This window comes from Chiloscyllium punctatum, chromosome 48, assembly GCF_047496795.1.
Source record: "Chiloscyllium punctatum isolate Juve2018m chromosome 48, sChiPun1.3, whole genome shotgun sequence".
Lineage (NCBI taxonomy): Eukaryota > Metazoa > Chordata > Chondrichthyes > Orectolobiformes > Hemiscylliidae > Chiloscyllium > Chiloscyllium punctatum.
In genome coordinates this window covers 17,950,834-17,963,549 of record NC_092786.1, presented here as the reverse complement: position 1 = coordinate 17,963,549, position 12,716 = coordinate 17,950,834, and the positions used below count along the sequence as shown (strand labels likewise).

General features: G+C 41.5%; 1 protein-coding gene across 5 annotated transcripts in view; it reads right to left on the bottom strand.

Annotated features, from left to right (window-relative positions):
• The window catches only part of znf710a (zinc finger protein 710a), a 37,784-nt gene that overhangs the window by 2,224 nt on the left and 22,844 nt on the right, over window positions 1–12,716 (bottom strand). For 3 of the 5 annotated variants that reach the window (XM_072564773.1, XM_072564772.1, XM_072564774.1), the window contains 2 exons: window positions 8,876–9,067; window positions 705–879 (listed from right to left, as the gene is read on the bottom strand). In XM_072564773.1, coding sequence (XP_072420874.1) covers window positions 705–879; window positions 8,876–9,067 — 367 coding nt within the window. Of the gene's footprint in view, window positions 1–704; window positions 880–909; window positions 7,168–8,875; window positions 9,068–12,716 lie in introns of those variants that run through there. The other 2 variants (XM_072564776.1, XM_072564775.1) reach the window with 2 other exon arrangements.

The following is a 12,716-nucleotide window of genomic DNA, read 5'->3' as shown; positions in this document are numbered from 1 at the left end:
CCTGAATTATCAATGAAGACAACACTACCCATGATACTCTGAAAGAGGAGATAAAGTCAGACGTTAAGTGCTGATTCAGTGCCCCAGTTGTCCCCCACCTCCATCTGTAAATTCTCTTTTTTGGTCCGTTAACAAGTCCACCTTTCACTTTTGCTCTTTCATTAGGTGTATGCCTATAGAAAACATTTAGACAGAGAAGACTGGGGCATAGGAAAATAGGAGGAACGAAAAGAAAAAGGTTAGTTTAAAGGAAAGGAAGGAAGGAAAGACAGATAGTGAGGCTGATTCAGCACCTCATAACTACTCAAGTAGAGGAACTTTGACAGGAAACCGGGCAGCCATCAATAATATCCCAATCAACCTGGAACCAGTTATCATGAGATTGGCTTTGTTTGAAGGATGAATGACACTTCCAACCAATGCAGTACTCACTACAAACTGCCCTGAAGTACCAGATTACACAAAATGTTCTACATTCGGCAATAGAGCCTTTTGATTCAAAGGTCTATGTGCAAATATAATTTGTACATGGGGAACCAAAATAGGGAATGCAAATGACAACAATCTGGGCACTCCAATCTAACACTGTATTCCCTGATCTTGCGGCTTTGTGAGAAGATGGCTAAGTTAAACATCCTGAAGTAATAAAGCGCCTCACCCATAATTAACTGGTACAATATTTAGGAGGAAGACTGAGCACCTACCTTGAGCATCAAGAACAATGTCCATGACACCATGCTTGACCTTCATGTGCCGGCTTAAATTCCCTTTGAGGGTAAACTTGCTTGAACAGTATGGACATTTGAAGGGCTTACTGTCTGAATGAAGGTGCATGTGACCCAGCAAATTATACATCCGATTGAATTCTTTTCCACATACCTAAAAGACAAAGAAAACTCCCATTAAAAGCCAAATTACTGACCAAAGTGGCTATTTGTATCGAGAACTAATCTTGTTTACAATAAAGGTTTCCTCCTACCTTTACTTACTTTCCTGTTTATTGGCTTGTGTCAAACAGTATAAGCCATTGTCCTAAGCCAATGAGTTGAACTAAGTGTTATGAATGCAGGTTGAATTGCATCAACTGATGGGGTTAAATTTAGTCATGTTGTAATGTTGATCATAAACCGCATCATATACAGTAGAATTATGAACAGGTTATAAAGAGTATTCTGAAATGAAGGACATTACTTTTGGTGTTGAAAAATAGAACTGAACCCAACAATGTATAGAGGTGGAGAGAAATCTCAAGTCTCACTAGTCCCATCATTTTGCTTCCTTTCTTTCCTCATTGTACACTGAAGGCAGTGGATTTTTCCAGTGGGACAAAGTCCTGGTAATGAATAGCCACTATAGCAAACTATTAGGACTTAGCTTGACCTACAGATCAATCTGGAATCTTGCACAAGCCAATATTTCAAGAAAATGTCATTTTAAAAATTTAATTTTAAAAGTAGTGTTTTTTAAAAAATCCATTCTTGGGATGTGCAGGAGACAGAATAGTCCTCAGTTTACTTAAAAAAAGATTGGTCCGTGGACCATCTGTACTGGTACTTTCTTAAAGTGTTAACTGGAATAGGGGATTTTACACACAAGGGGAAAAAAAAAGAGAATTCGGGCTTTAGAGTTATGGAAATGCATAGCACAGAAATAGACTCTTCGGTCCAACTATCTACATTGATCAGATATCATTGATAAATCTAGTCCCATTTGACATATCCCTCCAAACCCCTCCTGTTCATCTAACCAACCAGCTGTCACTTAATAAAGTGTTGCAATTGTACCAGCCCCAACCACTTCCTCTGGCAGCTCATTCTACATACACACCAGTCTCTGCATGAAAGGTTGCCCCTTAGGGTCCCTTTTATATCTTTCCTCCCTCACCTATGAGGTCTAGTTCTGGACTCCCCAACCCCAGGGAAATAACTTTGTCTATTTATCCTATCCATGCCAGTCATGATTTTATAGACCTTTAAGATCACTCCTCATCCTCTGACACTCCGGGGAAAACAACCCCACCCTAATCAGCCTCTCCCTATAGCTCAAATCCTCCAACCCTGGCAATATCCCCAGAGGGCAGTGGAGGCCCAGTCTCTGGATTCATTTAAGAAAGAGTTGGATAGAGCTCTCAAAGATAGTGGAATCACGGGTTATGGAGATAAGGCAGGAAGAGGATACTGATTAGGAATGATCAGCCATGATCATATTGAATGGCGGTGCAGGCTCGGGGAGGGCTGAATGGCCCACTCCTGCACCTATTGTCTAAATCTTTTCTGAACCCTTTCAAGTTTCATATTCCGATAGGAAGGAGACCAGAATTGCACACAATACTCCAAAAGTGACATAACTAATGCCCTGTATACAGCTGCAACGTGACTCCCCACCTCTTATTCTAATTGGACTGACCAATAAAGCTAAGCATACCAAATGCCTTCTTCACTATCCTATCTAGCTGCAACTCCACTTTCAAGGAACTACAAACCTACACTCCAAGGTCTCTTATTTCAGCAACTCTCCACAGGACCTTATCATTAAGCCCTGCTCTGATTTGCCTTTCCAAAATATAGCACCTTTCATTTATCTAAATTAAACTCCATCGGTCACTTCCCAGCCCACTGGCCCATCTGACCAAGATCCCATTATACTGAGGTAACTTTCTTCGCAGTCTACTACATTTCCAATATTGATGTCATCCGCAAACTTACTAACCATATGCACATCTAAATTATTTATAGCGGTGGACCCATCACAGATCCGTGTGGCATACCATTGCTTTTCAGACTGAAGGCCTGTGGCCAATTCTCCATCATCCTTTACCTCCTACTTTTGAGCCAGTTCTGTATCCAAACGGCTAGTTCTCCCTGTATAGGAGAACTACCTATAATGCCATAGCTGTGTTCCCGTGAAACCTCTCAATTAAAAATAATGGGGCCAGTAGGAAAAGTGGGGTTGGGGGCAGACCAGCAGAAAATATCACTCAATTGCTCAAAAATCACCCAAAAAGTCTAAAGCGAAAGTAAAGCACAGCCAGAATGATGGTTGAAATGATTTATTAGCAAATGTAAAATTAAACAGTACATTAAAAAAAAATCTAAGAAAGCTGCTCTCAGTACAGTACCTCTCAAAGCTGCTTTATCAGCGGCTGACATTGGCGCAAGTGCAGTATGGCATGAAAACCAGCAGTGACACTGTGCATGTGGAGAAACTACGAACACAAACCCATCCCCACTGGAATCGCACTATTGCAAATGGAGGAAAGCATGCTCGAAAATACCATTCCCTAATTCTTCAACAATATTATAGCCAAATCATGCGTTTTGCCAAAACTACCTGTATTCCACGTGATCTAACCTTGTTAACCAGTTTACCAGGAGGAACATTGTCAAATGCTTTACTGAAGTCCATTACATTATACCTACAGCTCTACCCTCAATCCTGAGGTTTTTTTTTAAAGTAACAATCGAGTTAATGAGAAATTATTTCCCATGCACAAAGCCATGCTGTCTACCCCTAAACGGTCCTTGCCTTTCCAAATAAATGTAAATCCTGTCCCTCAGGATTCCCTCCAACAACTTGCTCACCACCGATGTCAGGCTCACCTGTCTATAGTTCCCTGGGTTGTCTTTACCAGCTTTCTTAAACAGTGGCACCACGTCAGCCAACCTCCTGTCTTCTGACACCTCACCTGTGACTATCGATGATACTCATATCTCAGCAAGGGGCCCAGAGTTCCAAGGTACACCTGATCAGGTCCCAAGGATTTATCCACCTTTATGCATTTTAAGTCATCCAGCACTATATCCTCAGTAAAATGGACATTTTTCAATATGTAACTACTTATTTCCTTATGTTCTCTATCTTCTATATCCTTTTCCACTATCCTTTTCCACAGTAAATACCGATGCAAAATACTAGTTTACTATCTCCCCTATCTCCTGCAGTTTCATACACAGGCTGCCCTATTGATCTCGGAGGGGCTCTAATCTCTCCCCAGCTACCCTTTTTGTCCTTAAAATGTGTTTATTAAATGTCTTTGGATTCTCCTTAACCCTACCCTGCTAAAGCGATCTCATGGCTTGTTTTGTACGGGTTGAACCGAAGGGTCTGTTTCCATGCTGTATGATTTCCTTCTTAAGTATACCCCTACTGGCTTTGTACTCGAGGGATTTAATAAGTTTCTGCTGTCAATACCTGACATATGCTTCCTTCTTATTCTTGACCAAAACCTCAATTTCTCTAGTCATACAGCTTTCCTTACACCTACCAGCCTTACCCTTCATCCTAATGGGATGATACTGTCCACGGACTCTTGTTATCTCATTTTTGAAAGCTTTTCATTTTCCAGCCATTGGTTTACCTATAAATATCCACCCCAGTCAGCTTTTGAAAGTTCTTGCTTAATACTGTCAAAATTGGCCTCTCTCCAATTTAGAATTTCAACTTTTAGATCCAGGGCAAATGAGGAAAGATCAGTCTGAGACTGGAACAGTTGAGAAAAGGAGAAACTCAACCTGGGCAGGCAGAAACAAAGCAGAGAAGAGCCAAGACTGATAAATTAAACTACATTTATTTCAATGAAAGAGGTTAACAGGCAAGGCAGATAAACTCAGGGCATAGTTAGTGACATGGGACTGGGATATCATAGCAATGAGAGAGATATGGTTCAGGGTTGTACAGGACTGACAGCTTAATGTTCCAGGGTATACATGCTACAAGAAGGATAGAAAGGGCAAAAAGGAAGGAGTGGTGTTCTTGACTGGGGATAACATTATGGCTGTACTTAAGAGGTGATATACCTGGGAATACATCCAGGGAAGTTATTTGGAAGAAAGGGATGGTCACCTAATTGGGAATGTACTACAGACCCCTCGAATAGTCTGCAGAAAATTATGAAACAATTATTCGCCTTGCAGCAGAGAATGTTAAGAGGTGACCTTATTGAGGTGCTCAAAAGCGTCAACTATTTTTGACAATATTCTTCTTTACTCTATTGATTATGTCAGTAATCAATTTCAAGACTTTCAGCAGGAGAGCCAGGAGTGAGGAGTAACTTTAAAAAAAAACTGGTTAGAATTTGGAATGTGCTGCCTAGGGGAGTGCAGGTGAATTCTATACATGGTTTCAAGAGAGACCCGGATATATATTTGAAAGGAATGAATTTAGAGGGCTATGAAGAGGGGGCTATCGGGGTAGCTCTTTCAGGAGCCAGTACAGACATGGGCAGAACAACCTCCTTTTGTAATGTAAAATTTTATAATTTAGTGTTCCTCACTTCAAAAGCCTCAATCTTAAAAAAACAGTTAAAATACACAATTTCATACTGGAAACACTTCTTTGTATTGATACAGTTCAAAAGTACCCAGCTCTTACTCACTAATGTGGGGTTACTAATCATAAACAGTCCTTTGTAAGTCATCTGAAGTTTAAAGACTTTGTAATAGATTAGGAAGTTTCTGCACCAATTAAGCAACATATTGCTGCACTGGAATCAAAATCTGAACATTTTCCATTGTTATAAAGTCTTGTTTGTGATGACCGTATTTAGTACTCCATATCCTTTGTGGGTGTTCTCAACTCAGCTATTCAATGGGCCCCGCATCAATCCTGAATGAAAATCATCCAACATTCCAATCTTGCATCTCTAATCTCACACTTGCTATCTAAAATTTGCCCCAAACTGATCAATACAAAATGTACAGAATATACTGGCTTGATATGCACAAGCAGCCAAGTCCAGACTACACCAATTTATTTCACCCAATTCACCAAAAGATAACCAAGGAACATAAAGTAAGTGCTGAAAACCAACACCAATCCTCTCAACCTCACCTTCCAATCTAATCTCAAATATCTTCAACACCACCTTTTGTACCACTGGACTACCTGGATCCCATATTTCATAATCCAAAACATTGAGCTAAGAAATCATAGAATGAAATATTGCTTTAGTAACAAAGGGCAATTATGGGAATTTGAATCAAGAAAACATTTAGAACAGCTTTACTTTTTAAACAATCAAATGGCCATATAACAGCTAATATTTCCTGTAACACAGGAAAAGAATCTACAGCTGAAGTTCATACTGAAATAAAATCTCCAAAAAAAACATTGAACATCAGATCTCAACTGTATCATATATTTGTATACAAAATGTCAGAATCCCTCCAAAAATTTAACAATCAGTTCATTTCTCATACACCAACATATGAGCATACTCATTTGGAGGAAGAGGTGGTCATTTCAGCCCCTCGAGCCTGCCCTTCTTTTGATACAAACACAGCCCAGCTCACAGTGGGGGGGCTCAATCCCATCTTCCTGTCTGTCCACCGTACCCTTAGATTCTCGATCAACAAGATGTCAAGCACAGATTAAAATCTCAGTGATCCTACCTTCACTGTTCTCTGTGGATCAACATTCTACAGACTAGTCAACCTCTTGAAAGAAAACGTTTTGCATTATTTCCACCTTAAATGGAAGACCCCTTATGTTGAAACTCTCGCACCCAGCTCTAGTGTCTCCCACAAAAGACAAATATCTTTCAGCATCCTCTCAGTCAAGTCCCCACTGCACCTTATATACTGCTATAAGATCTCATTCTTGTAAACTCCAGTGGATAAAAAAGGTCCAGCCTGTCCATCCTTTCCTCATGAAACAAGCCCCTCATTTTCTCTCCGTCTAACCAACACAATCCTTTACTTCTGGATAACCTGCCTACTTTTACCCAAATTGCTGAGCTGCCTTTGGAGCATCTGGTTGGCATCACAGAAAATGGAGTCAAGTGAAAACTCAGCTGATTCTACCAGTTAGTGAGTTTTGAGAAGATTTGTAGCTCAGGTTGGGGTTCTGGATGTAGGTTTGCTCGCTGAGCTGGAAGGTTTGTTTTTAGACGTTTTGTCACCATATGAGGTAACAGTGAGCCTGCGGATGAAGCACTGGTTGCATGGCCTGCTTTCTATTGGTGTTTAGATTTCCCTGGGTTGATGACATATCCTGTGACATCATTTCCAGTTCTTTTTCCCCAGGGGGTGGTAAATGGGATCCAAGTCAATGTGTTTGTTGTTAAGAGTTCTGGTTGGAATGCCATGCTTCTAGGAATTCTCGTGCTTGTCTGTTTGGCTTGTCCTAGGATGGATGTGGCGTCCCAGTTGAAATGGTGTCCTTCCTCACCTGTAAGTAAGGATACTAGTGTATGGTAGTCCACACAATCCATCATGGTCACCCACAAACCCACCAACACACTAAAACAGCAGCTAATGATGAACTTGAAAGACCCTATACAGACTACAAGCAAAAAAATGATATCATTTACAAAGTACCTTGCAAGAACTGTAACACTACATTGGACAAACTGGCAGAAAACTAGCCACAAAACGACATGACCCTCTCTCACTAGTATCCTTACTTCAACTGGGACAACACATCCATTCTAGGACAAGCCAAACAGAGACACGCACGAGAATTCCTAAAAGCATGGCATTCTAACTAGAACTCTTATCAAGACTTTGACTTGGATCCCATTTGCAGCCCCTGAGAAAAAGAACTGGAAATGACATCACCACAGCAAATGTCACTAACTCAAGGAAGTCTAAACAAATAGAAAGTGGGCCATGCCACCAGCACTTCACCTGGAGACTCTCTGATGCTAGAGTATGGTGACGAAACATCTGAACTTTCCAGCTCAGCAAGCAAACCTACATCCTAATTCTACTAGTGTAACTAGCTCTTATTTAAAAGATGGCTGTGTTTACTCAATACCTTTGTACATGCAAAGCCAGCTTTTCTAGCACCCCGTAACCTTTTGTTCACATTTGGGAAAGGGAATGATTTGCTAACACCAGTTACGTTCCTGAGCTTAAAACTACAGTTGAAGAGATGTAAGCTAGTGGGAAAGGTTTATTGTAACTGGGTTTCAAATTACTTGGAGAAATTAAAGTGCTTGAAGTGGCAGGGAAGGACAAGAGAAGGAAATTATGTATAACAGAGGAAAAAGAACAAAATGTGGAAGCAGCGAACAGCGAGGGCTAGCAAAAATAATAATGTCAGGCGCTCACATATACCCGATCTACTTGAACAAAACAGGAGAGAGAGTCACAAATGAACCCAAAGATATAACAAGATAAAAGGGGCTTAATTGCAACAAATAATTTCTTACGTTATTGTGGGAAAGGAAGTCTCTGAATTTGTGTGTAGGGAAAATAGAGGGGCAGCACGGTGGCTTACTGGTTAGCACTGCAGCCTCTCAGCACCAGGGACCCAGGTTTGATTCCCCACCTTGGGCAACTGTGTGGTGTTTGCACATTCTCCTTGTATCTGTGTGGGTTTCCTCAGAGTGCGCTGGTTTCTTCCCACAATCCAAAAGATGTGCATGTCAGGTGAATTGGACATGCTAAATTGCCAAGTCAGGAGTAAATTATCGGGTAGGGGAATGAGTCTGGGTGGGTTACTGAGGGTCAGTGTAGACTTGTTGGGCCAAAGGGCCTGTTTCCATACTGTACAGAATCTAATCTAGCTGAATTTGACAATTGCGGAGTGAGTGAGTGGGTGGAGTGGAGTGAATCAGTTGCATTCCGTTCCAGATACCCAACTCAAACTGAGCCAGTGACTCAAAATCAAGTGTCTCTTTTTTGAAATGGATGGCTAACATTTAGTGTACCCCATATTGCTTGGCTCCCCTGAAAGGACAGCTGATCCTGCATCTTGTCAGCACATTTACAAATTCTCATCATTGTAGTTCTTTTAACAAATAATTAACTCCAGATAATTAACATGGTTTAATACTACAATTGATTATACGTGTGCCTCAACTATACATTTCCCACTCAACATCATGAATGGATAGAATTCTGAGTGCCAGTTTGGTATCCTTTTCTCTTACCTTACATTTAAATGGTTTGACAGGTGAATGAACAATCATGTGGGTCTTTAAAGTCTGTTTTTGAACAAAGGTTTTAAAGCAGATGTGGCACTGATATGCACGGACACTGGTATGAATCAGCATATGTCTCTTCAGGTTTGCTTGAAGGGTGAATTCGCGTCCACATACTTCACATTTAAATTCTTTTACTCCCTGATGGAGGGGAAAGATGGAGGGTTCAGATTACTTAATCATTTGTTACTTCTTTAAAACAAATCAGTGAACTTGGGGTCATTTTGAGAAATCAATAAAGTTACTCCTGAAAATGAAAAAAAGATACATTAAAAATCAGAGCTACAAAACAGCAAAGGGATAGTAAAAGCAAACTGATACGTTTGAAGAAGGTTTAATTTTAAAAGAGGCGACCAAAATGTAGAAGGAATAGAATAGGGGGCAAGGTGTTAAAGATATTGTTCCAGCGCGTGACATCATCTTTTGAATGCACCTATAAAGATTCACTGATGCCAACCATACCAAACTGTGACCTAATTCCTTGAAAAACAAGATTCTTCTTCACTGGTGAAAAAAAGATATAAACAATGTGTTTGCTGCTTAACCACCAGAAGGAGGCACAGACAATGGAGTCTGAAATGAATGCAGCCTTTATTTTAGCCAGTTGCCTGCAAGAGAATAGACTGAAATTGTACAAGCATTAAGTTGAATTCAGAGATAGAGGTGACATTGGAAAATTAAAGCTTCTTGATATGGACAAATGTGAAAACACCACCAGATGGTTTCTACAAAATTAATTAGTTCAAAGAAAGGTCTAGTGAGAAAATTCCTTTGGCTTTCCAACAAATTGTTTTGTGAAAATTTAAACAAGAGCTCAGACTTTTTTTTGGATGTTCCAGGACTGAAAAATACCATCCTTACAACTACTGTTTATCTAGGTTACTGGTGGCAATTTTGACACCCAACATAATTAGGGACAGTGGTAAAAAGGTGAAGAGGAAAGCTTCTAGATTGCTAACTATCTTAAAAGTTACTTGTTATGACAAACTTAAAGTGGAGCTTTTTTTAAAAAGAAAAAACAACATTATCAAATATCATTTTAAAAAAAGGAACAGACTACATCAATGGACAGACAATAATACAATTCACATTATGTGCCTTTTCACAAACTGGAATGCTTCAACTAGCATCTCCAATTCCCACACCGAAACATACCCTTGGGAAGTCTTCTGGTTACTAAAGTAATAGCACTCAAGCACCCTTTCTTAATGTAAAAATGTTGATGCAAGTTACAAATGTAGATTTAGGTCAGTATATTCATAACCTATAATAAGGTGCATTATTAATAGGAGAGATGGCACTTGAATATTAAAAGCATATTCCATATTTATAATCTTCACTATTTGGCACTTTAGACTTACCAACACAACCTGATCCCTGTACTTGCTTAGAGTGAATTTTATTGTACTTTGAATTAAATTTAGAAAAAAAAACAGGGAATATGCACAAAACAGAGGGACTAGATTTTATATCAGGTGATTATTTTTACAAAGGATCATTGGCTCTGGAACAATTTACCAGCTTGCGCAGCAAGTTCAGATTCACTAAAGCCATTGCGGTGCACATGGTTAGAATTGTATTCTGGTTTTCACACTGATTCACATTCACAGCGCAGAAAGGATTCTTTTGCCCGGTGGGGGGGGGGGGGGGGGGGGGGGGGGGAGAATCAATTTCCTGAGTTGGCCACTTTTTAAATTTTGCCCTCTCAGGAGATTACTTTCAACCATCAGAAATGCCAAAATAGCAGCCCTAACTTCATTGCAAAGTGTTAAATCACAACACCAGGTTATAGTCCAACAGGTTTATTTGGAAGCATTAGCTTTCGGAACGCTGTTTTTTAAAATCAGGTGGTTGTAGAGTACAAGATCTTAAGACACAGAATTTATAGCAAAAGTTTACAGTGTGATGTAAGTGAAATTATACATTGTAGGAGACCTGAATTGTTTGTTAAATCGCTCAACTTTTAGAATGACCATGTTGGTTTCAGTTCTTTCATATGCAAATCCCAGAACGTTTTTGGAAAAGTTGCATTCTCAAGTGAACTTTAACAATAGGTGCCATGCCAGCTCAGATAATGCATTGAAGGTGCGAGGCTGCCTGTACCCCAATGTTCAGATTGATTCTCTTTTCAAAAAAAAAGGGATTCACAGACTCTTACATGGATTCATGCAGTTTATGAGCAAAATAATATATAATTCTGAAAGTACAAATTCACCCCACAAACTTGTGTGTGGGTCAATATGACAGAGTGTGAGCATATGAGAGAGGGTTTGTAGTGCAGTGGGGTCACCTCTAGTGAGGCATGAACCCAAGGTCCCAGTTGAGGCCATCACCATGGGTACCAAACTTGGCTATCAGCTTCTGCTCAGCCACTTTGTATTGTTCTGGATTAGTGGTGCTGGAAGAGCACAGCAGTTCAGGCAGCATCCAAGGAGCAACGAAATCGATGTTTCGGGCAAAAGCCCTTCATCAGGAATAAAGGCAGTGAGCCTGAAGCGTGGAGAGATAAGCTAGAGGAGGGTGGGGGTGGGGAGAAAGTAGCATAGAGTACAATGGGTGAGTGGGGGAGGGGATGAAGGTGATAGGTCAAGGAGGAGAGGGTGGAGTAGATAGGTGGAAAAGGAGATAGGCGGAAAAGGAGATAGGCAGGTAGGACAAGTCCGGACAAGTCATGGGGACGGTGCTGAGCTGGAAGTTTGGAACTAGGGCGAGGTGTGGGAAGGGGAAATGAGGAAACTGTTGAAGTCCACATTGATGCCCTGGGGTTGAAGTGTTCCGAGGCGGAAGATGAGGCGTTCTTCCTCCAGGCGTCTGGTGGTGAGGGAGCTGCGGTGAAGGAGGCCCAAGACCTCCATGTCCTCGGCAGAGTGGGAGAGGGAGTTGAAATGTTGGGCCACGGGGCAGTGTGGTTGATTGGTGCGGGTGTCCCGGAGATATTCCCTAAAGTCAGTCTCCCCAATGTAGAGGGGACCGCATTGGGATACAGTAATTGATATTAGTGGATGTGCAGGCAAAACTTTGATGGGTGTGGAAGGCTCCTTTAGGGCCTTGGATAGAGGTGAGGGAGGTGGTGTGGGCGCAGGTTTTACAGTTCCTGCGGTGGCAGGGGAAAGTGCCAGGATGGGAGGGTGGGATGTGGGGGGGGGCATGGACCTGACCAGGTAATCACGGAGGGAACGGTCTTTGCGGAAGGCGGAAAGGGGTGGGGAGGGAAATATATCCCTGGTGGTGGGATCTGTTTGGAGGTGGTGGTGGAAATGTCGGCGGATGATTTGCTTTATGCGAAGGTTGGTAGAGTGGCTTCCGCAAAGACCGTTCCCTCCTGCCTACCTCCTTGTCCTACCTGCCTATCTCCTTTTCCACCTATCCACTCCACCCTCTCCTCCCTGACCTATCACCTTCATCCCCTCCCCCACTCACCTATTGTACTCCATGCTACTTTCTCCCCACCCCCACCCTCCTCTAGCTTATCTCTCCACGCTTCAGGCTCACTGCCTTTATTCCTGATGAAGGGCTTTTGCCCAAAACGTCGGTTTTGCTGCTCCTTGGATGCTGCCTGAACTGCTGTGCTCTTCCAGCACCACTAATCCAGAATCTGGTTTCCAGCATCTGCAGTCATTGTTTTTACCACTTTGTATTGTTGCCTGCCCTGAAGACCCCCTTGGACAATGGTAACCCAAAAGGTCCGAGGTCAAAAGTTCAGGATCACTAAAGTGCTCTCCAACTGGGAGGGAACACTCCTGTCTGTTGATTGTTGTGTGGTGTCCATTCATCCGTTGCCATAGCCTCT